At 36.0% G+C, this 27,809-nt stretch overlaps 1 protein-coding gene across 1 annotated transcript; it reads right to left on the reverse strand.

Moving 5' to 3' along the window:
- Positions 1 to 214: 214 nt before the first annotated feature.
- Positions 215 to 27,809, reverse strand: LOC127546844 (kelch-like protein 20). Its single transcript, XM_051973775.1, has 9 exons — positions 27,732 to 27,809; positions 27,463 to 27,644; positions 26,456 to 26,547; positions 23,752 to 23,938; positions 17,235 to 17,378; positions 16,448 to 16,581; positions 13,674 to 13,882; positions 2,594 to 2,700; positions 215 to 904 (listed from the first exon to the last, which is right to left on the reverse strand). Exons 1-9 carry the CDS (start codon positions 27,807 to 27,809, stop codon positions 838 to 840), a joined length of 1,200 nt encoding a protein of 399 aa, XP_051829735.1. The 3' UTR covers positions 215 to 837.

The raw sequence follows: 27,809 nt of genomic DNA on the forward strand, positions 1-27,809 counted from the left end.
TTACTTTATGCTAATGGAAAAGTGCAAGGGCATAGTTAGATCAAAATTATAGATAATTCCCAGACAGTAAAAGGCAAACATCATGTTTTAAATTGCAATTAGCAAAGGTGGATTTGCTGCTGCCTTTCCTTTACAGCTTTCAAATAATTCTATAAACTCTCTACAAGATAATAGGCAAAGTATTATCTATTGATTAAAAAATGCAGACAAAAGCTTCTATGAATTTCCAATACTTTAATGAATTTATAATTATTAATCACAGTTGCATCTACTTATATTTGAAAATAGTACCTATATATATGAGACATTTTATTTTAAAAGTATGTTTACTTATTTTTTATATCAAATCATTTAGTAAGATGAATCCTTTCAAAATAACTCTATGATTTCTCCAAAGTAGTCCACAGGGGTTCAAAGGAGTCTAAGGGAGTTCCGAGATTGGTAATCACTAGATTAGATGATTTCCTAAGTCCCATTGTCTTCTGAATTCTATAATTCTGTCTGCTTATAATGAAGATAGGGCTGCATAACAACAGGTATTATTGGAAGGTTGTTTTTTTGGGGGAGATACCTGTCTTGGTCAGGACTGATGCCGGCTTGAACATGATATGACTAGGCTTTCCTAACAGTCACTTGAGAAGAGGTCATGTGGTTAAGTCAGTGCTCTTGGGATGTGCTGTATTTTTGATTTTCTCTTATTCGCAGACCTGACCATAGGGAACTCAAAGTCTTTCCTGAACCTTCTCTCCATGCTTCTCTTGTGGATGGATGAGGCTTCTGAAAAGGTTTTTTTATTCTTTCTTTTCTTCATTCCAAACAGCTTGGGTGTTGGTTATTCTAAATAGTCATCTTCAGGACACCCACACCTCCTCCTGGACGACGATTCTTCATATTGCCAAATACTCTGGAACACAGAAACAGGCCTGCTTTAGAACGACATATTTTTCATTTCATACTACCTCTTGTCTTGCTTACATGACTGGTGAACAGAGATGTAACTGGGCAGAAGAGTTTTGCCAAAGGGTGCCTAAATTTAGAGTGCAGTTAACAGTATTTTTGTTTATTCAGAAACATAAAAACAATTGGTCTTAGTACCTAGTTAGCAAGAATTATTAAATTAAAATAGGAAGCAGATTTCTCATTCCTTCAAAGTTCTACCCTGCTTTTCCCCATCCTTTATTTCCTATGGTTTCTGCAGCAACTCATGGCGCGAACTCATGATGAAATGAGGGCACACTTTGTGTTTCTTGCCCTGGGGACAAAAATTCCTAGTTATGTCTCATGTGATGAGATTCTGCTCAGGGTCCTTAGTTAGTTTAAATCAAATCTTCTTAAGTATATATATATTTTTTGCACCATGGATCCTTGTGGAAATCTGGTGAAGTCTATGAACTAATTCTCACAATAATCCTTTTTAAATGAATAAAACAAAATGTTTGATTACTACAGAAACCAATTATATTGAAATACAATTCTCAAAATATGAAAAAAAAAGTTCATGGATGCTAGGTTAAGAACCCCTGGCCTACAGTAATGGTCATTTTCCTCAAATAAATATACTTTTGTCTCGTCATTGAGATATAGGACACCTACACTGTTTCACTTGGTCCTTCCCATAATAAGTACATTTACTTAACATTGTAAGCACTTAAGAAATACTTCATTTATCTTTTTCTGTAAGAGTCAGACAGGATTGTGTTCGTACTTAATCTCTAGTCAGTGTTAGCCTGTGTGAATAGAATAGTGAGGCTAACTGATTTTCGTGGAGATAAGATACGTTGGGTGGAGCTAGTTTCATGTCATGGATTTAATAAAATGACTATCTGGTTTTTGTTGCTCACTATATGTGTGACTTTGAGCAAGTCACCTAACATTTCCAATTTTTTTTTAAAGAGGTTGGAATAAATAACTTTTGAAACCTCTTGCAACTCTAAATTTATGATACTATGAACTACACAAAAGACTAGAACTTTTTTTTTTTTTTTAAGATTTTATCTTGTGGTTATTTGCTTTTGTCCCCAAGATCAGGTGACTTAACACTTACATGGCTAAGTGATCTTTTTCAAAGGGAAATATGTGCCATTTCATTTTGCTCAAATACCTATCTGATTTTAGGGAAGGGGAAAGGAATAATCATTTATACAGCATCTACTATGTGCTAGGGACTATGCTAAGCACTTTACAAATAATATCTTATTTGATCATTTGTTCTCTCATTTTAGTTAGATAGAATGGATGTGTCCATGTAAAAAGATAAGCTATGCTATATGAAAATGAAAATGTCCATGTATGGTATGCTGTATAAAATCACTGAGATGAGAAGGAATCATATTGTGAAGATTATAGTGTATCTGTATTGCTCTCATACCACTTAATTATCTGGATGGGATATAGGAGTGAAAATTGATCATCTGACTTCAGCTCAATTTTTTTATGATTTTCCCCATAGTTTTGAGATTAGAAGTATAGAAAGGATTATAGAAGTCCTAGTAATTCACTAGTGTTAGCTGAGGAGGAAAAATCCTTGGTTTCAGAGAGTATGGGCAATGAAGCTTGAAAATGATCTCTCTCTCATGAGCTTGACTTGACTTACCTCCATTGATTGGCTTCAAAGTCAAAAGCCTCCACTGTTGCCAAGTGTACTACTCCATCAAAGCCTCCAACCGCCAGGAGGTATCCATTTGCTCCTACTAGACTTACCTAAAAAAAAAAGCCCGGGACAGTCACTTAGTACATCTCATGTCGAGAGGTATTGTAGGAAGAGAGAGTTAAAAGCAGAGTGGAAAGAGTTCTCAACTTGGACTTAGACTCAGAAAATCAAATATTGATCCTCTTCTATTATATAATTTTCTCATTGAAAAGTGTTGGTAAGGAAAGGGAGAGCTATGTATGTCAACTAATCTAGATAAAGAATAATTATATTGTAGTTAGATAATAGCAATAGAGTTGCCTAGAAGTTCATAGGAGATAAAATCCAAGACAGGAATCAGTAACAAAATCCATGGCCTCAGGTATCTGTACACGAATTCCTGAGATATGTTTAACAAAATAGATGAACTAGATCTTAAATCAAGATTATTTTTAACCTCTTAGATATCACTGAGAGTTAATGGGATGAGAACCATGACTAGAATATAATTCTGGAAGAGTATGGTTTCTTTAAAAAGAAAAGGTGTAGGGTAGCATCTGTTAGGAAGATATACTCATGTAACATAATAGAAAAATGCAAATGAGCATACATGGTGGAAAGAACGTTTGGGTGAAGATCAATGGAGATAAAAACAAGATTATACTATTATTATTATCATGTACCACATTAAAAGTAGGTGAAAAGTTTGGGAAAACAAATCACAAGAATAGTAGAGGCATGAAATACTTTTGGGTGAGGCATTTTCAGTTATCCAGACATCTGCTGAATTTCCTTCTCCCTTACTGACCAAATGAGAGCAGGCTTAATGAAAGTGTAATTTCATCCTACAGTAGCTTAAAGAACTGACAAGACGAAATTCTCTTATGGATCTTTCTCACCAACATAAAAGAACTGGTTGTTAGGGTGGAAATTAGGGGGACTTTGGGGAAGAGAACATTCTCACTTAAAATTTGTGGTAGAGAATGGGTGGATAAACTAATAGGTCCTCTTCGTTTTGTAAGAGCAGATTTCAAAAGATTCAAAGGAATGATAAATATGTTCCCATGGATAAAAATTTGCAGAAATGATGAGTGCTCAGTAAAGTTCTGATGACACAAAAAGAAATGATTCTCATGTAAAAGAAAAAAAAGGCAATTGTTTAAAACAACTTAAGCAACTTAGATTTTTAAAAGATTTGTAGAGAAAAAGCAATAGTACTAAAGAAGTATGAAAAAAATGATGATACAATCATCAGAATAGAATCAGAAGGGCTAAAGCTCAGAATGAGCGGAGTCTGGTAATTGGGCAAAGCTAAGTAAGGTGATTTTCAAAAAGGTTTTTGAAGCGATGTTTGGAAGAACAATATCAAAGAGCAGATAAGACTGCTTTGTGGGGGAAGAGTGGATAGGATAATGATAACTGACAAGAGAAAGGGAAGAACTGCTTAATTTAAATTTTGGCTCTATGTGTCAAAGAGATTTGATCTTTAGACTAAAAATAGCTTTCTCCTTGAAAAGTGTTGATGAGGTACAGATTTCCAGGGATTTAAGAGTTCAGAAATAGACTTCAGTCTTATGGAGGAGGAGGCTGGTTCAGAGCCCTTGTGGAAGAAACATCAGTGGTGGTACTAGGTGGTGGACAGAACCAGCAGCAGTTTAGGGAGCTTTCAATTGGAGACTTACAGTAAGGGGACCTGACAGAAAGAGACTACAGGAGACCCATGTGTTAGCACTGGATGCAGGACAGAACATCGGCAAGTCCATCGTCTATGCTAAGTTTGAGAGTAAGAAGGAACATTTTTCATCAGGAGAGAATAGAAGTTCAGGGGGCAGGATCAGTCTCAGTCCCAAGGATTAGGGACCCTGAGGAGCAGTATTGATTCAGTCCCAAGGATTTAGGGACTTTTCCTGGGTAAGGACCTGAGTGTAGACACAGAGAGTAGTAACCAGACCTTTCCCAAGAAGCCAAAGTCCAGCAACACGTAACAACGTGAAATAGACATACAGAAAGTCCTATGAGGGGCTGAAACAGAATCTGTAGCAACTGTTAGGGACAGTGTCACAGCGGAGAGAGCACCTGACCTAGGTTTAGGGAGACTCCTCTTCCTGTAAAACCTCAGACCTAGCTGTGAGACCCTGGGAAAGTCACTTAACCCTGTTTGCCTCGGTTTCCTCATCTGTCAAATAAGTTGGAGAAGGAAATGGCAAACTACTCTGTTATCCTTGCCTAGAAAACCCCAAATGGGGTCACAAAGAGGCAGATGTGGTTGAAAAAGACTGAATAAAAATGAAAGACCAGAAGGATATTTTCTCAGGCAGCTTTAGTTGGGGACCTAACTAGAGATTCGAGCTAAGGTTGGATCACCTCCAGAAGGCCTTTCTTTATAGGATCATGGGATCCAATGCTAGCAATGATCATTCAGCCCAGCTTCCTCAGCCAGGTGGCTAAGTGGATAGAGCCCCAGATCTGGAATCAGGAAGACCTGAGTTCAAATCCAGCCTCAGTCACTTATTACCTTTGCCACCCTGAGCAAGTCATTTAATCTCTGTCTTAGTCCACTGGAGAAAGAAATGGCAAACCACTCGAGTATCTTTGCCAAGAAAACCCCATGGATGTTATGGCCTAAGGATCACGAGAATCAGACATAATTGAACAACAACAGCAATCTTGATTTCAAACCAAAAGCTAAAATTAGGAAACTAAATCTTGCTAAAAGGAACTATGGACAATAAAATAATAATTCGAAACATACTTGTACCACATGGCATAGCATCCAAACTCTTAAAGGAAAAGTTAAATGATTTATGGAAGGAAATAGTAAAGCTATACTACTAGGAGGCCTCAACTTACCCCTCTCAGAGCCAGAGAAATGTAATTATAAAATAAATAAGAAAAAAGTCAAAGAGTTGCATAGAATCTTGGAAAAGTTAACTATGTTAGACCCCTGGAGAAAAGTGAATGTTAATGGAAAGAAACATACCATTTTTCTTAGCTGTAAATGTTATTTTCATAAAAATTAACATGTTTTAGAGCTTACAAATCTTAAAATCAAATGTAAAATACCAGAAATATTAAGTCCAACCTTTTCAGACCATAGTGCAATAAAAATTACATTTGAAAAGGGGCCATGAAAGTATTGATTTAAAGTTAATTGAAAACTAAAAGAATGAGTAGGTCAAAAAACACCTCATAGAAACAATAATTTCACTAAAGAGAATGACAGCTATGAGATAACATTCCAAGTTTTATGAAATACAACCAAAGCAATACTTGGGGGAAACTTTTTATCCGTAAATATGTGCACCAGTGAAAGAGAAAGAATAGGTCAATGAATTGAGTATGCAACTAAAAAAATCTAGAAAAAGAACAAATTAAAAATCCCCAATTAAATAACAAAATAGAAATCCTTAAAATCAAAGGAGAACTTGTAAAAAGTGAAAGTACCAAAACAATTGAACTCATAAATAAAAGTTAGAAGCTGGTTTCATAAAAAAATCCCCAATCAAATAGATAAATCATTGGTTAATTTCATTTAAAAAAGAAAGAAGAAAACCAAAGTACTAGGATCAAAATGAAAAAGGATGAATGCATACCAATGAAGGTGAAATTAAAGCAATTATTAGGAGTTATCTTGTCCAATTGTATGCCCGGAAAAATGACTAAGTGAAATTGAAAATTACAAGAATATAAATTGTCCTGATTAGCCAAAGAGTAAATATACTACTTAAATAACTCTATCTTAGAAAGAGAAATTGTACAAGCCATCAATGAGCCCTTAAGAAAAAAGCTCTAGCCGCTCACAGGGGTCCTCAAACTTTTTAAATAGGGGGCCAGTTCACTGTTCCTCAGACTATTGGAGAGCTACAGTAAAAACAAAAACTTTGTTTTGTGGGCCTTTAAATAAAAAAACTTCATAACCCTGGGTGAGGGGAATAAACGTTCTCAGCTGCCACATCTGGCCCATGGGCCGTAGTTTGAGGACCCCTGCCTAGAGTCAGATGGATTTTCAGATGAATTCTACCAAATATATAAAGAATAACTAATCCCAATACCATATAAACTATTTTTCTTTTTTATTTGTATTAAAATTTTTATTGTCAAAACATATAGACGGATAATTTTTCAACACTGATCCTTGCATAGCCTTGTGTTCCAAATTTTCACCTCCTTCCCCCCTTCCCTACTCTAGATGGCAAGCAATCCAATATGTTATACATGTTAAAATATTTGTTAAATCCAATATATATAAACATATTTGTATAATTATCTTGCTGCACAAGAAAAATCAGATCAAAAATGAAAGAAAATGAATAAGAAAACAAAATGCAAGTGAACAACAACAAAAAGAGTGAGAGTGTTATGTTGTGATCCACCCTCATAAACTATTTTTCTAAATAAGTAAAGGAATCATACAAAATCCTTTTTTTCTGACATAACTATAGTGCTGATGCCTAAACCAGAAAGAGGGATAACAGAGAAAGAAAACTATATACTAATTTATTCATTGACTATCAATGCAAATAATTTAAATAAAATACTAGCAAGGAAATTGGGATAATATATCACAAAAATCATATTCTATGACCAAATGGCATTTATATTAGAAAAGTAGTATTGGTTCAGTATTAGAAAATTGTTAGCATAATCGATCATATCAATAACAACAATAATAAAAAATCACATAATTATATCATTATGTACAAAAAAGACCTTTGATAAAATATAACATTCCAATTAGATATTCCTATTAAACAATAGAAAGGATAGAAATTGATGGCACCTTTCTTAAAATGATAAGCAGTATCCATAAAAAAATCCAATAGTAAGCATTATCTGTAGAGGGGTTAAACTTTAAATCTTCCCAATAAGATCAACAGTAAAACAACTATGGCCATTATTGCTACCTTCATTCAATATTGCATTAAAAATGCTAGCTATAGTAACAAGACAAGGGAAAAAATTAAAGAATAGGCAACGAGAAAACAAAACTATGATTCTTTGTATATGATATTGTTAAATTTAGGGAACCCTAGAGCAGGGTCTCTTAAACTTTTTGCATTTGAAACCCCATTTTTGCCTGAGAAATTTTTATGTGACCCTGGGTATAGAGGTATGTAAAATAGGTATACAAACCAAACATTTACTGATAAGAAATCATAATTTCATGACCCCCATATTCAGTTATGAGACTCCATTTGGGATTGTAACCCATAGTTTAATAAGCTGGGGTGAAAATCACCCCCAAAATTAGTTGCAACAATTGACATCTTCAGCAAAGTTGAAAGATATAAACCCCCATAAATCACTAGTATTTCTATAAACTACCAAAAAATTCCAGCAATCAGAGATGGAGAAAACAATTCTATTTAAAATAATTGTAGACACTATAAAATAGTTGGCAGTCTATCTGTTAAGGTAAACCCAGGGATTATATGAACACAGTTATAAAATAATTTTTCACATAAATAAAAATAGATCTAATCAATTGAGAAACATTAATTGGTCATGGGTACATCCAGCTGATATAATTAAAATGATGAAACTACCTAAGTTAATTTACTTATTCAATACCATAACAATCAAATTCCCAAAGAATTATTTTATAGAGCTAGAAAAATAACAAAATTCATCTGGAAAAACAAAAGATTAAGAACAGCAATGAAAAAAAATGTTAAGGAAGGCAGGCTAGCAGTTCTAGATTTCAAACTCTATTACAACTTGGTAATCATCAAAATAAAATGCTACTGGTTAAGAAACAGAGTTGTGGATCAGTGAAACAGATTAAGGACATAATATATAGAAGTAAATGACCAGCAACATGATGAATATAGAAATATGTTAAGAATTCCACATGTTAAATCTGTAACAGATTGCTTGCTGTCTGGGGAAGGGGAAGAAAAAGGAAGAGGGAGAAAAATTTGGAACACAAAATTTTGCAAAGGTGAATGTTGAAAACTATCTTTGCATGTATTTGGAAAAATAAAATACTATTTTTAAAAAACAAATAAATAATCACAGTAATCTAGTATTTGATAAATCCAAAGATCCAAGATTTTGAATCAAGAATTCACTATTGGACAAAAATTACTGGGAAAACTGGAAAGCACCCAGGCAGAAATTAGGCATAGATTAACTTCTAATATTGAATATACCAAAATAAAGTCAAAATGGATACATGATTTAGACATAAACAAATTAGGGGAGTATCATAGGTCCATGGAAAAGGGAAGAATTTGTGTCCAAACAAGTAATAGAGATGGTTATGGGAAATAAAATGAATAATTTTGATTACATGAAACTAAAAAGCATTTGCACAAATAAAACTAATGCTGTCAAAATTATAACACGAAAATGGGAAAATTTTTAATAGCAATTTTCTCTGATAAAAGCCTCATTTCTTAAAAATATATGGAACTGTGCCAAATTTCTAAAAATAAGAGCTATTCCCTAGTTGATAAATGGTCAAAGAATATGAACAGGCAGTTTTCAGAGGAGATCAAAGCTATCAGTAGTCATATAGAAAAAATCTCAAAATCACTACTAATTAGAGGAATGCAAATCAAAATAACTGCAAGATATCACCTCATACCTATCAGATTAGTTAACGACATAGAGAAAGTGACAAATGGTGAAGTGAATATAGAAATATTGGAACATTAATGCACTGTTGGTGGAGTTATGTACTGGTCCAAACATTCTAGAAAACAATTTGTAACTATTTGGCTATAAAATTGTGTATATCTTCTGGCCCAACAATACCACTTCTAGGTCTGTATCACAAAGGCATCAAAGAAAAGGGGAAAAAGACCTATTTGTGCAAAAATATTTGTAGCTACTCTTTGTGGTGGTAAAGAATTGGAAATTGAAGGAATACCCATTAATTGGGAAATGGCTGAACAATTATGATGTTTTACTATAAGAAAAGACTATGGGAATAATTTCAGAAACACTTGGGAAGACTTATGTGAACTCATAAAAAGAGAAGTGAGCATAATCAAGAGAACATTGTATAAAGTTATAGCGATATTCTAAGGATGATCAACTATGAAAGACTTAGCAATTCTGATCAAGATAATGATCTAAAACAATTCAAAAATACCAATTGGGGAAAAAAATGCTATTTACTTCCAGAGAGAGAACTATTGAACTCTGAATACAGATTAAAGCATATTTTTAAAAAGCTTTATTTACTTTTATTGGTTTGTTTTTTTCCCAACATGGCTAAGTATTTCACTTCACACATATGACTTTACATTATAGGAAATTGCTTGCATTATCAAGGACTAGGTTTGGTGGGAGAAAATTTAGAACTCAAAAAATTTAAAAATGATTGTTGAATTTTTTTGCATGTAATTGGGAAATATTTAGTGAAATATATAAAACAATTTTTAAAAGTGTTGATGGGAATTGTAGTGTGGAAAAGGATGGATATCAACTAAATTAGAAAAGTACCAGAAATATAGAATCAAAATAGCTTTTAGGGGATTAATATGAAACTTAAATAAGGAAACAGTAATAAAGCACTTAATTATCCTTGAAGGGTTCTAATAATCTGAGCTAAGTAATTTAAATCCTAAGATGCTAAAAGAGCTAGCACAGTATTTCTGAGCTGCAGTCAATAGAATTTCAGAAATCATAGATAATGGGAAAGATACTTCAAGATTAGGGAAGAGTAAATGTCTTAATTTTTTTATTTGTTTTTTTCCTCTTTATTGTTTTATTTTTCTGGTTACACATGTATATTAACTTTTAAAATATACATTTCTTTATGAATCATTTTGAGAAAGAAATATCAGAACAAAAAGAAAAAAAAACACAGGAGAGGAAAAAAAACAGAAAAAAGAAGTGAACATATGTGCTGATGTACATTGAATCTCCATAATTCTTTTTCTGGTTGCAGAATCCAAAGTTTATTGGATTGCCTTGGATCACTGAATCACTAAGAAGAACCAGGCTTTTCATAGTTTACCATCACACAATCTTCTTGTTACTGTGTACAATGTATTCCTGATTCTGCTTGTTTAGCTCTGCATCAGTTCGTGTGAATCTTTCCAGACCTTTCTAAAATCAGTTTGTTCATCATTTTTTATAGAACAATAATATAACATTATCTTCATATACCACGACTTATTTAGCTATTTCCCAAATGATGAGCATCTACTTGCAAATATATTTCTTTTGAAGAAAAGAGAAAGAAATCTAAAAACTAAATTGCATTATTAAAGGGATGGTTAGTGATCATTCAGGAAATGAAGCAGTCATGACAAAGTTATGTCAGAGTTATCTTATTTCCTTTTTTGATTGGATTACCAAAATGATAAATCAAGAGAAGACACACAATATACATATTACATTGGCATACATATTACACAATGCAACACATGTAATATACACATCCATTGTATGTAATGTGTATATATGTTACATGCATATGTTAAAACATATGTACATGTATTTTGTATATATACATACATAGTTTTAGGATTTTAGCAAAATATTTGAAAAAAACCTTTCATGACTTTTTTTTCTGAAAAAAGATTTGGAAATATGTGAACTAGAGCCCAGCTTCTTAAACTGTGGTTTGTGACCCCATACGAGGTTCTGTAATTGAATGTGGGGATTGCAAAATCAGCATACGTTTAATTTTTATATTTATTTTATATACTGTATGCCTGAGGTCATTTAACAATTTCTTGGGTGAAAAGGAGTAGCAAGTAGAAAAAGTTTAAGAAGATCTGAACTAGAGGATAGTGTGCAATTAGACAGATTTGGGACTATCTGAATGGAGTTATTAATGTTCAAATGTAATTGGACAGATATCTTTATTTGAGTTTTAAAAAATCTGTATTTTGTCTTGTGTTTAAACAACAAAAACAACAAAATCAGAGTTTTTCATCATTACTTGGATAAAAGCATGGATGACATATTTATCAAATGTTCACATGGTCCAAAGCTGAGAGGGATTGCCAAAACTCTGAATGAAAGAGTAAGAATTCAAAAATATTTCCACTGAATTGAATCTAATGAGACAACATTTTATAAAGATAAATATAAATCTCACACCTTTGTTCAAAAAATGAATCACCCAAGTACAAGGTTGGGGAAGTATGACTACATAAGGAAGTATCTTTCCAGTTATTCTATATGGAAATTATCTGGGGGAAAAAGGATGTTCTGCTTGGAAGAAGGAAATATTTAGCAAAGATTTGAAAGAAAACTTCAAATAATTGATTGATTTTTATCATGGAAGAAGAAGCTTCTTCTTAAACCTAGAGATTAGAACTAGAATCAAAATGGATGAAAGTTTCCAAAAAGCAACTTTATGCTTGATATGAGGGAAAATTAAAATAAGAGTGAAATGTTAGGCTTGGCCTTAAATGCTAAGAAAAGCAATTCAAACTTATTGGATAACAGGGAAGCCATATTTGAGAAAAGGGGTAACATAACTAGAGCTATGCATGAGAAAAATTATCCTCCATGGGGATCCCAAGGAATTGAAATCAGAAACCAAACGGGCATTTCTCCAGGACAACTTTCAATTATATTCCTGATGATAATCATAATGATGAGATGATGATGACTTTGCCTTGTAGAATCCTGCCCACTGTGAGAGCCTCCTGAAAGGCAGCCTCCTTTGCCTTTAGGATTTCAAAAGACAGTGATGGATATGTTAATGAAATGAACCTTCTTGACATGGGGAGTAAAAGAACAAGGGAAAAGGCAATGAAGGAAGAAGAACAATGCTGTCAGTGTCAAGCCAGGAAGAGATTGGCTTTTCAGCCCCTGGCTCAGGCAGGAGCTGAAAGGAGCCATGGGGAGTAAGAACCTTTTTTGTGAAAGCCTCTTCCCACCTCTACCTCAGGGATTCTTTCTTGAATCAAATTATAGATTTCAGCTAAACCCATAATTGTGAGGAGAGTGTGCTCTGGAGGTGGCATTTTAAAAACAAAATGAGCAGGCAGCTTCCCCAGAAATAAAGAACACTACTGATTATGTTCATATTTTTAGGAACAGGAAATTAAGCTTTTGTGCTATAGAAGCAATGGCACAATTTTAACGTCACCCTTTGCATTGTCAGAGCTGGGCATTGGAACTTCTGTCTTCTTGTTCCTGGGATCTCATTTAGTCCCATTTTTGGAAAGTTTGACTGAAATGGATACAAAAGGTGGCTAAATCACTTGTAACATATTTTGTTTCATTCAGTTGCCTCTGTGTGTGTGTATCTGCTTTTAGAATGTAAAATCCACAAGGGTAAGAACTAAACGTTATCCAAACTTTACAATGTCTTCAATGGTGAGAATGCTGATGATCATATTCATATATAGTATCTTAAGATTTTTGAATTGCTTCCCTCATAACAGATCTGTGAGACAGATAATGCAAATAGCTTGTTCTCATTTTATATGTAAGGAAATAGAGGCTTAGAGGCAAATGTGTGTTAGTCAACATTTCATTGGCTTTTTTTTTTTTTGGGGGGGGGGGATCTGCCCACCACACTGTTTTAAGTTTAATTTGCATTTTAAAGATTTCCTTCATCACTTAAACCTAGTCTAATCAATAAAACCATAAATCAAGCTTTGATGTTAGCATTTGCCAATTTCTGAGGTATAAATGTTTGTATGAAAATGTATCATTTCTCTAGTTGGCCCGGGCTCCAGCACACCTGGAGTCAGAGCGGTTAAACGACTAACCCTCTGTTGGAAATAATAGCAACTCTTTTCGGAGGAAAAGAAAACATTTTCATCCCATCAATCCCATGATGTAGGAAGTGCAAGTGGTATCGTCCCCAGTGACGGATGAGTAAAATATGTGCAGAGAAGTGACGGACGCCAAGTCACACACAGGTGTTAGATGGAGCCTTCCTCCCTCTCCCCCACCCCCACCCCCTCCCCCGCTCTGGCGTGCCAGCCACATTCTCTCTTCCTTCCACTCTGTCAGAGTCAAACTGCGTGCAAGGGTAAGGGCCGCCGTCCGCGTGGCTCCTCTCAGAAAGCTCGCGAGCAGCGTGTTCTAACTGGCCGGGCACCGCCTCTTCTCCCCTTACCTTGTTCCTCTTGGCCCTCATGGGCGTCACTGGCAGCCACTCGTTGGAGCCGGGATTAAAGCGCTCGGCGCTGGCCAGCTCCGTGAGCTCGTCCCGGCCGCCGGCCACGTAGATCTTGCCCTGGTGCGCCGCGCAGCCGAAGGTTTCCCTGCGGGCTCTCAGCGGGGCGCAGGGGCGCCACGCATCCTCTGTGGGGTCATAGCGTTCCACTGCGGAGAGAAGAGCCGCAGTCTTAGCGCACCGTCGGAAGGGCGACGCGAGCTCGTTCGGAGGCCAGCCACACGGAGGGGAAAGAGCGCAGGAGCTCCCCTCGGGCCCCAGGCCTCTCATCTCAGGAAAGGGAGGAAGGCTCCTCCCGGTCTGGAAAGCTTCCCTTTGAATTGACCTGAAACTCTATGGTTCTCAGTTTTATAGAAACCTTAAACTCAGCATGTCTAAAACGGAGCTCACTCTCCTTCCCCCGGGTCGTAACGTCCCTATTACCATCCAGCTTGCCGCCATCTTCCCGGGCCCCCGGGCTTGGAACCCAAACAGCATTCTCACCTTCTCAGTCTCCGTATCCACTTAGTTTCCAAATCCTGTTATTTCTGCCTCCAAAACACATCTCCTGTATACCCTCTTCTCTCCTCTGACGCGGCTACACCCCGGGGCAGGATCATCACCTCAAACACTCACCCGGTTGCTTTCCCTGACTCAAGCCTTCACTCAATTGCCAAAAGATCTTCCTAACCCACAAATCGGACCATTTCACCCCTTCTCCCATTCAGGCCACTGCTGTGGCTTCCTACTGTCCCTGGGATAAAATATATATATATAAAATAAATCTTCTGGCTTTCCAGATCCTTTATAGCAGGGTCCCTTCCTACCTTTCTAGCCGAGCAAAACCTTGTTATTCTCCCTATACTCTGAGTCAGTGACAGCGGCCTCCTTCCTGTTTCTCAATCAGGACATGGAGAGGCTTCATTGGCTGTCTTTGTATCTCCACCTCTCACTTTCATCAAGTTTTAGCTAAAGTCCACTTTCTTGGAAGAGACCTTCTGGGGCAGCAGGTGGCTCAGCAGATAGCGCACCAGTTAGCGCACCAGTCCTGAAGTCAGGAGGACCTAAGTTCAAATCTAGCCTCAGATACTTAACAGTCCCAGCTGTGTGACCTGGGCAAGTCACTTAGCCCCAATGGCCTTAGTAAAAAAGGGCTTTTTGGGTCCTCCTTAATTTTAATGCCTTCTCTCTGTGATTAGCTCCAATTTATCCTGTATACATTTTGCTTATACATTGTTCTTTGCATATTGCCTCTCCCATTATACTCATTCATTCATTCCTTAAGAGCAGTAATTGTGTTTGTCTTTCTTTGTATCCTCAATGCTTAGCATAATACTTCATACATATGCTTATTGACTCTTAATTTGTCAGCTTATATGTCTTTATGATAAATAAATTCCTTAAGTTTAATTAAATTTAAGAATCATTTATCAAGCATTTACTAAGAACCAGACATTGTTCTAGGTTTTTTTTTTTTTTTTGGGGGGGGGGGATTAAAAGAAACAAAATGAAACTGGTTTTATGACTTATGAAAATGGTTTATGACTTATAAATCATGTAGTTTTGTCTGCCACCTGCTGTGTAAATTAAAAGCTGTGTGAAGTAAGGCATATTTTTCTTCGTAGTAGAGTGACTAGAGAACTGGTCTTTAAGGAAGACCCAGAATCACATTCTGATTCAGAATATGCTGGCTGTGAGACCCTAGCTAAGGCTTTTAACTTCTTAGTGCTCCAGGAATTCTTTGCATCAGTAGAGCAGTTCCTCATGGGGAAAACTTGTAAGGTACTGTTCTAGCCTTTTGGGGAATTCTTATGTAAATCTTAATGAGCTCAACACTTTATACACACATAAACACACACTTTCTTGTTTGGAATTGTGTGGGAAGTTCCTGGTGAGCTTCCTATAATTTCATATTGTTACTTTCTTTGCAATGTATAGTCTGAAAGGTACCTCTTGGTTTAAATATTTATATAACAGAATGCATAATACTTCATAGGTGCTTAATGGAGACTGCTTGATTGATTACAAGACTCCATCAATGATAGGATGGCCTGTGTGTAAATTTATCTATACAATAATCTTCCTTGACTCTCACTTGGAAAGTGGAATAGACACCCTTTGGATACAGATAGGAAATATCTTTGTAAAGGAGGAGAAGACCTCTTTGTAAGGGAGGAAACAGTCCCTATGGGCAGTACCTGACATATACCTAGTGTATACTGCTGCATTTCCTGATTTCTCTATTGCAAACAGCATAGATTTCAGTTTCTTCATCTGTAAAATTAGGAGGTGGGAGTAGAAAGATGACGTCTAAACCTCCTTCCAAATCTAATCCCCTTTTGTCCTTATACTCCCTGCTATAGTTTTACTTACTTACGTAGGACAATTGAATTCAAGGAGTACTGGAACTAGCATAGGGCAGAATGGGCTTTGCTCCAGTTTGCCAACATCAGGTGGTGGGGTGATCGCCATCCTTGCAATTCCCCATACAGGACAATGATCATTGGCCTGCCACTCTAGAATATTATCACCGTGACTATTTTCTTTTAATTTCCCTACTGTTCCTCCAAATCTATAGGAGTGAGGGCTCGGCACCCTCTCCAAGACAACTCTACTTATGGCCAATCTTCCTTTGTGGCTCTGCCATGATCCATGTCTCAGCAAATGGTTTTGCCCCAGTGAAAAAAAATCCTCAAGTTCAATTTTGTATGAAAGTATCCATCTGTATTAGTTACCTGATCGTAATGGAGAGTGGCCATCTGAGCCCCCAATGGCATAAAGGCAGCCATCCAGGGCAGCCACACCCAAACCTGATCTTCGATAAGTCAGAGGGGCTACCTTGCACCACCTGTTCTCCTTGGGATCGTACCTGAAACCAGAATAATTGACTCAATGTGAAATACTATAGACAACTGACTATGGTTTATGACTTATAAATCATGAGCCCACAGTTACTTGTTTTCTTATAGTTACTCAGAAGGATAAAATTTTTGGTTTGATTGTGATTTCATTAATATATGGAGCTCCCGGTGAGAAAAATCTCTCTATCAATGCAAATAAGTGTCAGCTCTGTAGTTTATAATTTTAGAGAACTGCCTAAACTTTGAGAGGTTGACCAGATTTTTCAGGATCACAAAGCCAACATTACAGATATGGGGCTTTTAAATAAGTCTTCATTAATCTACCATACCATACAAATAACTGCTCATAGGAGTTATCATAGCTATTGTGATGAATCATGGGTTGGACTAGATGAACTCTTGTGGCTTCTCAGAACTCCAGTATTCTGTAACCAGAGACTGAGGATAATTCAGGTAGTGGGATTCAGGTGATTCAGGTGTTGGGGCTCCTTCGGCCTATGTTGGTATTCAAGCCACTAGGAAACAGTCTTACATTATGAGGACCCAGACTAGGCTGACCCCGACATGCTTTGCTACAAAGGTGAGCTGAGGAAATTATATACAAGAAGATGTCACCAAACCTATCTCCTGTTGGTCAGTCTATTTTCTCGGATGGCCATACCTTTCCACAGAACTGAGGCAGGTCAGTCCGTTGTGACCTCCCACACAATACAGGAAACCCCCTAACTCAGTGACCCCTGCACCTCGTTTGCTTTCTGCCAGTGGGGCCACATCATTTCTCCATTCATTGATCATGGGATCATATCTAGAGTGGGAGAGAAGAGATACAAGAACCTTTATTCATGTAAAAATCTTTCTTATTCATGCTTTTATTTATATTTACAGACCATGATCTAGAATTACTGCATCATTCATTCATTCATTTATCATTTGTTAAATATTTGCTATGAACCAGACATTATAATAAGTATTGGGAAAACAAAGACAAAAACCATAGTCTTTGTGGTGCTTAAATTCTATTGGGAGGGGCATGAGAGTCAGGAGGAACAATCTGTACACAGTCAAGTAAAAATAAAATTTATAAAAAGCAAATGCTTACCAGCCCCGGAGTCAGAAGAAGCTGAATTCAAATCTGCCCTCAGACACTTAACTGTGTGACCCTGGGCAAGTCACTTAACCCTAATTGCTCCAGTCAAAAAAAAAGCAAATGCTAATTTATTTTAGAGTTAGGAGCAGGAGGTAATAATCAGTGAGGAGATCAGTAAAGGCTTCATGTTAAAGTGGCACTAGGACTGAGCTTTGAAGAAAGAGGTAGGGCAAAGAGAGTGAGCATTCTAGGTGTAGGGGAGATAGTCTGTAAATACATGAAAATGGGAGATGGGCTACTGTGTACAAATAGTAGGAAGTAGGCCAATTTGGCTGGAATGTAGAATTCTGGAAACAATATTCAATAAACATGGAAAAGATATTGAGCCATATTGTGAAGGTTTCTTAGAACCAAGGATACACTATGAACTCTTCCATTTAGTATTTTTTAAAATCTCATCTACTTATTTATTGTTGCATTTTAATTTTTTTATTTAAAAAAAAGTAAGAAAAAAGAGAAAACAGAAAAGAAATATGAAATAAAAAAACAAAACAAAACAAAAATGGACATTGTCATGTACCTAGCAGAACATCAGGGAGGATTCAAAATATATAACAATAAATTACCAGATCAAGAAAGTATATACATATATATATATATATGTATTTATTTATTAGTAAATATATGTAAATACATATATAAATAATATATGTTATATTAATTTATATATAATATATAATTTATATACAATCAATTTATACACAGTATTATATTTTTATATATAACAAATACATATATAAATATATGTATTTATTTATTAGTAAAAGAAATTATATTCATGAATAACCATTTTTTCTTTACTTCCTTGTAAATTGTTCTTTGGTTCTTCACTGTGCACCTTATTTACTTTATTCTTTTTTTCTCTCTTTCATTACCCACCACTCCCAAGTTACATTTAAGAAAAGATATATTTATGTAAAAATATATAGATACATACACATACTCACATCCACACCCACCCCACATACATACGTCTTTCCCACCCCAGCTGACCCTTTAATTAAATTCTGCTCCTTGCTATTACTTAATCTCCCCCAACACAAGGATTCCTTCCTTGTCTTCTTCCTTCATCCTTTGCTTCCCCATCCATCCATCTCTTCCCCTTATTTTTTGGAAGGTGTTTTGCCCTTCATGATATATATGTATAGTTGCCTATTGAATCCATTCCTAATGTGAATAGATTTTCAGAACTATGAACCCTCTTCCCCCTCTCTAATGCTTGTGTCTTTCTTTGCACCTCATTTGTATAACATAATAATTGTATAATGTATAACATGTATAATTTGTATAACATTATAATAACATATAATTATAACCTAATTGCTATTTTTACCTTAACTCTGCCATTCTTTCTTTTGAGCTACCCTATTGTTGATGTGAATCTTATATACATACATATATATTATTCATATACATATATATACACATATATAAAAAGACAAATAATTTGTTCATGTTTTAAACAGTTTTTCCGTGTTAATTTCCTTAAAATTGATTTTTATATCGGCTCTTATATATTGAATTTTATGTTAAATAAATGTCTAGGTGATAGAAGGTCCTGAAAATTTGTAAGTTTATTTAATATTCATTTTTTTCTCATTTAGAATTATAGATAATTTTGCTGGATATATTTTTGACCACAGACCTAGTTCTTTTGATTGTGGAAGATATGATTTCAGGACCTGTGGTCTTTTATTACAGCTGCTGCTAAGTCTTGTATAATTCTAATTGTTGCTCCAGTGTATTTAATTTGCTTTTTTCTTGTTTCTTGCAAAATTTTCTCTTTGATCCAGGGGTTTTGAAATTTGGCAATAATATTCCTGTGTGTTTTCTATACACACACAGGTGTGTCGTTGTAATTGGTGGATTTTTTTCTATTTCTACTTTTCCCTCATGTTCTATCATTCTAGGCCAATTTTTTTTTTTGGGGGGGATTATTTCCTGCATTATTGTGTCAAGGTTCCCTTTTGGGTCAGAACTTTCAGACAATCCAATTATTCTTATATTTTTTCTTCTTGCTCTGTTCTCCAGGTCTGTTGTTTTTCCTATAAGATGTTTCACATTCTGTTCTATTTTTTCATTCTTTATAATCTCTTTTGTTATTTCTTGGTCTCTCATAGCTTCCCTGGCTTCCCCTTGCCCAATTCTAATTTTCAAAGCATTATTTTCATCTTTGAGACTCTACTTCTTTGTCTAGTTGGCTAACTTTTTTTCTCATAAGCTTCTTATTTTTCTTGGATGGCCTTATTATTATTATTTTTAGTTTTTCCTCAATGTTGCCCATTTGACTTTTGAATTTTCTTTTTAATTCTTCTATAAATTCTCTCTGGACAGGGAGCCATTTTACATTACTTTTGGGGGTGGAAGTTTTTTTTTTTTACTTCAGTGTCCTCCTCTGAAGATGAATCCGGGTCTTCCCTGTTCCCATAATATGTTTCAATGGTGGGATTCTTTCTTCGTCCATTCAATTTTTTTTAGTAAGTGGTATTAGTGTAAGCACCTCAAATTGTGAGATGCTTCCCTTCAGCTCTCCCCTCTGACCAAGAATTCCAAACTAAGAGCTCCAGCTTCCTGCGAGGACCCACAGTCAGCAGCAACCCTGCCCTACACTGCTCCTGCACTCAGCAGGTGCTGCTTCCTTATAACCTAGGGCTGGCTCTGCAACCCAGCTGGGCCTGTTGTTCCCAATCAGCCAAGGTTCACTCTGTCTTCCAGGATGGAAACCCTGACTCCACAAATTGTCCAGGAGGTGAAAGTCTCTGTGATTCCTGCTGAGACTCAGCCACACCCAAATAAGCCAAGAGATCCCCACTTGAAGTATCTGCAGAGCTAGCTAGGAGGTATTTGTGCTTCAGACAGGTTAATCCCCAGACCAGGGTCTTCAGATCTTCTTAGGTTTTATCTGGAGACACTAGTTCTGTCCCAAGTCTTCTTGATTTTTCATCAGTTTATGTTTACCCTAATGTACAAATTTGTTCTATTTGTGGGAGAAATCGGGAGAACTTGAAATTCACCAACCTACACCTGCCACCTTCCCAGAATCTTCCCCTCATTTAGTATTTTAAAAACCTTCACAATATAGTTCCAGTCTTCCCTTTTAGGTTTCTTGAGCACCATTCTCTTTCATGCATTCTGCTAGGGAGTGGCAGGATCTGCCTTGTGTTTTAGGAATATTAATTTGCAGCTGTTTAAAGAAGAGAAAGGCTTAAATCACGGAGACCCATTATAAGGTTACTTCAACAGTACAGATGACAGATAATGACCATCTGCACTTAGGAAATGATTGTAAATGGCAAGAAGGGTATGAATGTCAGAGATATTACAGAAACAGAATCCACAAGACTTAGTCTCCACTTTGCATTTCAGAAATAAGGACTTGAGAGGGTTGAAAGTGACTCTAAGGTTTCAAAGCTGGATGACTAAGATTGTGATACTCTCAGTAGAAATGGAGAAGTTAGAGAGAGGTTGAGAAAAGTGATAGCAAAATAAGATTTGTCAAATAAATACCTAGAAAAAAAAAAACAAGCAGGACATAGCTCTTTGGGCTCCTGAATAAAAAATAAAATTCCATTTGAGGTATTCAAGGAATTTGGCTTCAATTTATCTATTACATAATATTCATAATATCATAGATTTGGAGCCAAAAGATACCTGAGAGGCCATCTCACTCGTTTTATTGTTGAGAAAACTAAGACCTAAAAAGGTCTATGTTTTCCTATCTGGTACATGTTCCACTGTAACACTTTACTTCCCCTTTCACATATTCTGCAATCGACATTATAGCAGAAGTGGACTCTTTTTTGAAGTTTATCCCGTCCATAAGGGTCTAACTGTGACACCATGTTTTTCTTGACTCTCCCTTACCTTTTTTTTCTAAGCCCATTGAAAATTATGTCTCTAACTTTAAATTTCTATGAATACTTTGACTAAATCTTCCTGTTGCATTTATTTCACTGTCCCTTGAATCATAGTTATTTGTGTATTTGTTTTCATTATATTATAAATTCCTTGAGATGTGTTGGATCTATTCCTGTATCTCCAGTAACAATTGGGCCTTTTGAACATAGCAGGTGTTTAATAAATGCTGGTGTTTGTTTTAGTTTCTTTCCTAATACCCACAAATATGCATCAGAGGAGAGGCTAAAATCAACAATGATATCATGTTGTCCTTTACAATTTTCAAAGTGTGTTTACATACATTAGAAAGAAAAATAGCTTTTCTAAACCATCATCAGTAGGATATTCTCTTTGAATTGATTCTCTAGCAGCAGGATGGTTGACACAGCCATGCACATTCTTTCACTAGGTCTGCTTATAACTAGCCACACACATTTACAAACATCTAGTTAAAGTTAAGAGTGCTTATGAAACACAAACTGGTTTATGATAATGAAAGAAGACCTCAAATCAGCAGCATGTAAAGCATCTGGGATTTTTAAATGCCACAGAAAGATTGCCTTCCTAAAATGTCATTTCTTTTTGGAATAAGTTTCTGCTAAGCTCGAGTTCTCAAACATAACAGAATGAAGTGATATTTTAATTTAAAAATGGCAACTGCTCATCAGAGCTGTTATTAGGGCTATTAAAAGAAGAGAGGTGGCTCAGCAGATTGAAGCTGTTAGGTCAAATCCAACCTGTATGACCATGAACAAGTCATTAATCTTTGTGTACCTCAGTTTTCTCAACTGTAAAATGTGAGCAGCATTAACATCACAAAGTTGGTGGGAGAATCAAATGAGACAATATATGTAAAGTGCTTAGCACATATAGTGCCTGGCATTTGGTAGGCTCTATGCAAATGCAAGCTATGATGAATGTGATCGTGATGATATCAGTCTTCACCAGAAAGATTTAGAGCATTTGATTCCTTTTCTATAAGTCATATGTCTAGTTAGGTTTAACATTATGATTTTCCTATATCTTCTTGCACATGGTAGTCACTGGGAAATATTTCTTAAACATGACTGATAGTCCCATAATAACAGGTAATGAATGCCTGTTACCTTATTTAATGATGCTCAGGGAAAATCCAACCTTTAGCCTCTATAATCACTCCTCTCCCTCTCCTCCACCTCAGAATCTGTATGCATTACTAGAGATATTTAAATAAATACTTAGCAGCAATTTTATTGAGATTTAGAGATTAGATTACACCCACATGAACAATGGGGAAGGAAAATCTGACTCTGAGAGGAATATAATGTAGGTTTGGAATTGGGAGATTTGGATTCACATCCCATCTTTGTTATTTGTCATACATGTGATTTTGGACAAGTCACTTTCATTCTTTGGGCCTCAGTTTTTTTTCTCTAAAATGAAAGGGTTGATAGTCTCTAGTATTCCTTTTATCTCCAAATGTATATGATCGTATATCTAGTATGAAGAATAATTTTAATAATCTTATTTTCAAGACTTAAAATTAATTGTGGTTGGTATTAAAGAGGAGGAATCAGTATCTAATTTAAACCTATTTACTTTCCTCTACTTCCCTTTCTTTCCAACTTCCTGCCCCACATTTGCTAAGAAGTATAAAATACAGTTATGGTTGACTTGCTTGTCTTGATTACATTAGGTACTTCCTTCTAATACAAAGCTACAACTGGTATCAATCTCTATTCCATTCTGGAAGCTCTCAAACTCTCTTTCTCAGTAATTCAAGAAGGTATATCATTGGACCTTTGAACCCTTTGGTAGATAAAGGCTGGAATAACTTGTCTCCTTCCCCCTCTTGGGAGTCTGATAACTTGAGAGTTTTCTGTGTCTCTATTTCAAGAGTGCGTGACTCAAAATTTAGATTAGGTTGTCAATTTCACATTTTTCTGGTGTGAAAGGTTTCTGTTTGAGACTGGGGAGTTTTCTCTTGGCTAGGCAAGTTAGATGTGACAGCCAGGGCTGTGCTTGATTTGTAAGCTAAGATTGACAACAATGAGTTAGAGACCAACAGACCAGTGAGCTATATTAGCAAACACACATTTAAACAAAATCCACACATTTCTTTCTCTTCTTCCACGTCCACAGAGGAGCTCATTACCTTTCCACACTGCTAAGGCAAGTAGTTCCATCATAACCCCCAACTGCATAAATACAGCCATTCAAGGCAGCCACTCCTGTACCACATCGGTGCTTGCACGAAGCGCCCAGCAATTTCCATTCATGGGATAGTGGGTTGTAACACTCCACTCCGCTGATGATATCACTAGCCAAATGACATCCTCCCACTGGAAAGAAAAAGGGTAAGTGTATTAAGTGGAATACAGGGAGAAAAAAAGTAAAGGGAGGATGTTGAGACAGTCTAGTCAATCAGTAAATTTTTATTTTTACTCTGTTGCAGGCAATGGAGATAATAGAATAGTCCTTGCTCCTAAGGCACATGATTTGGAAAGAACACAGGGATTCAAAGGTAGAATTGAAGAAAGAGTGCATTCCAGACATGATAGCGGAAGGGGGTGACCTTTGTAAAGGTATCAAGATAGGAAAACAATTGCTTTACAGATTCCTTAACCCATCAAACAAACACAGAAGGCTTACTAATGCTGAATTAGTTGATTGTTGAAGTATGTTATACCCAATTTCTTTCCAAGTCCTATGTATGCTTTAAAGTCATTTAAAATCTGATTAAAACAAAACAAAACAGAACTAAAAAAAAGGACATCTAGCACAATTTTCTCATTTGACTTATGAGGAAACAGATATCCCCAAAAGGTATACCTGAAGTCATTTCTAAGTATGGGAGAGAACTGGGAATTGAGTTCAATCCCTCTTATTCTAAAAGCAGAGTTCTCTCTATTATACTATGCTACAAGAGGAAACCTTTGCTTTCCAAATTAAAGAGATTCATTCATACTTAATTTACCGTAAGAAAAAAAAATTCAGAAGTTTCAGAGGCTAATATTCAAATACTCTAATGAATCTATGATCTCATCAATGAAGATATCTCCTCCAATAATACAGATCACAGCTCATTCGTTTCTGCCCATCCTGCTCAGCTTTGGTCCATGGGAGTCCAGTCCAGTTCTGGAAGTCCCTTTATTTATGTCTGACATTGAAAGATATTTTATATCCTTGTCATATAATCAGCCCATCTTCTATCACATATATCCCTGATGATGAATTTTACTCCTACCCTTTGAAATTTCTTATTGGTTCTCTGGTTCATCCTGGTCACATCACCATACACTTCTCCATTGTCCTCTGAGGTCACTCTTTTCAGTTCTACAGAGACAGCTGTGCTTTAGGTATTGAAATCATATTCAACCAGAAGACGAGTCCTTTCAACTCTATCCTCATGGCATCTCTCCCTCCCATCTCTTTTTCTCCTTTCACAGAACTGCTAGCCAATTTCATGTACTAATAACTGGACTATTGCAATACCTTCTTCTTTGGTCTGTCACAGTCACTTCTTTCTCCAAACCATCTACTTAACCTCCAAAGTAATATCCCCAAGTTATAATAGCTCTCTTTGTCCATTTATTTTTCCAAGTTCTTTCTTAAAATAATGCTCTGAGATAGGTGGTATCAATGTTTTCCCCCTTATTTTGTAAATAAGGAGATAATCTCTGAAAGATCATGCCTTACACACAGCCTACATTAGATCTGGAATTTGAATTTAGGTCTCCCTTTTTCAAGTCCAGACTTTATTCCTTTTACCAAAAAGCTTATCACCTGAGGTCTACTATTTTAACTGCCAACAGCTGTTTCTATACTAAACCTTGCAATTATGGTCAAGTAACATTCTTCCTGAACTTCAATTTCCTTATCTGTTAAACTGGAAATGTAGAACATGCAAATACTTTTTTAACAATGATGTTGTAGGAAAAGTGCTCAGGAACCTTAAAGTGCTACATAAATGTGTAATTATTATTGTTATTATTGGGTGTTATTATTGTTATTATCAAGTATCATTATTATTGTTACCTACTCTAAACAGTTTATGAGGAAATCTTTGTTAACTACTTAGGACAGAATTATGAACATTATTATTGCCATTATCATCAGAATCATCCACAATAACAATAATAATGAGAACTAAAATTTCTGCTCCGTGGAATTTCTTCTTCTTTTTTAACTATCAGGAAAGAAATACTTCTGGCCAAAGGATGATTGAAGGATAATTCCCCTTGAAATATTTTAATTCTTCTGAAACAATAAAAACTCAAACTTGCAAAGTATTCTCCAAATGAAAAGCAAAGAACATCCTTTTTTAGTGAATATTTACTAAGAATTTTCTAGAATCTCACAGGATAGCCAATAGGGTTGAGCAAATCTGACAACTCCCACAGTTGCAAGGGAGGTAAGATAAATGCTTCAGAAATGTGACCATTGTTCACGGAGAATGTGATTTCACATCAATAAGCAGCATTGGTCTTTGAGTTGGGTTTTAAGTAAGAGCTATGAATAGTTTAATAGGGAAACATCATGTAAACAATGATAGAAGGAGGGTAGTTTTGGAAGAAAGGCACTAAGTTTAAGGAAAACTTAAATTCAAAGCAATAAATATGCTTGATGAATCATATTATACATTTTTACTGGGTCACCTACAGAAAAGGACTTATTCTATTTGCTATCTCTGTACCCTGGATTATTGAAGGAAATATTTGAAGTGAAGAAACAATAAATAAGGTATTCTTGTAAATAATCAAGGTGTTTGCAAATGCCCCATTGGTGACTATGGGCTTATTCTAAGGTCTCTAAAGTTTATGGACAATTTAAAATGCGCATTAGACAGAAAATCTTACCAGCAAACAGCAGATCCATCTGTTGGCCAATCTGAGTTGTTCCTTGCTGTATCTTCTGAGGGAGCTGCCTTTCTTGTGCTGGTTGTTGCTCCCTATAGCAAACAGATAATATGCCATTTTCTCACAAGCCTAATGGAGTGAAGTGGGCCCCTGACTTTTGAGAGGGATGGGAAAGAACAACTGCTCTGGCCCCATCTACAACGCCCACAGTAAAAATGGGGGGGGGAATCCAGTTCGATCATCTATATAATTTGTTGTGGCAGGGAATATTTAAGATATTTAGCTGCTTCTAATAGATTTGTAGAAGTAGACTTTAGGTAATAACAGTAATTTACATTCATATGGCACTTTCAGGTGCTTTATGGATTTTTTTTTGGGAGGGAGGATAGGCATAGGTGATAGCTTCTGTTTTTCTCATCTTTTTGTATTATTCTAGTCCCTTTAACTAGTTTTGCCTCAGAAAAGAAGTCAGAATTTTTAGGTACTTGGAAATTTTGTATTCATTGAGTTGTTGAATTTAAATTAGAAGACAATAGGAATGGGGAAGTCTAACTATATGAGGACAAATCACTCCACATTTCACTTTTCTCACATAAAAATGACGGGTTTCATGAAAGTAATATATATAGTGCTTTACATTTTGGAGAGGACTTCCCACACACTATCCCATTTGAAACTCACAACAATCCTGAGATGTGGGGAGTGGGGTCATCATTATCCCATTTCCCAGCTGAGAAAACAAAAACTCACTGACTTGCTCATGGTCATCTAGCTAGGAAATATCAGGGTTGAGAGCTTCCTGACTCCAAGGTCAGTATTCTGACCTCTCAGCAGCTTTAAGTTCCCTTCTAGTACTAAATCTGATATTAAGGTTAAATGAAACAGTCTAGGCTCCAAGAGCACCTATTCCACTGCAGAGGCAGAAGGAAGATTAGGATAGAGTTAAAGCCTAAATATTAGAGGTATACTTTCTTTCTCTCACCTGCATTTAAGTTTCCGGTACTTACCCTTTTAGCACCCCCATCTCAAGCTCTCCCAGACACCGCTCACAGCAAAGAGCAAAGAAATTCGCTTGGATCGGCTCGTACTCCTGATGGGAATCTGTTCGCCTTTTATAGAAGAAACAGAAGCCCAAAATAGGAACGCAATCCCAGCTTCGGGAAAGGGGGCCCAGCCACGAGAGTTTGTGCTGGAATGCCAGTTGTTTCACACTTCCAACTCGGAGTCAGAAGACTCCCCAAGGTCCTGGAATAGTTAGAGAAAGGAATTTGCCCACTACGACCAGATCCACTGCTGTTTGAGGCTCAGCAGGAGTTTCAGGTTTCTTTATCCACTTCCCCTGCGCAAACTGCAT

Source organism: Antechinus flavipes, chromosome 2, assembly GCF_016432865.1.
Source record: "Antechinus flavipes isolate AdamAnt ecotype Samford, QLD, Australia chromosome 2, AdamAnt_v2, whole genome shotgun sequence".
NCBI lineage: Eukaryota > Metazoa > Chordata > Mammalia > Dasyuromorphia > Dasyuridae > Antechinus > Antechinus flavipes.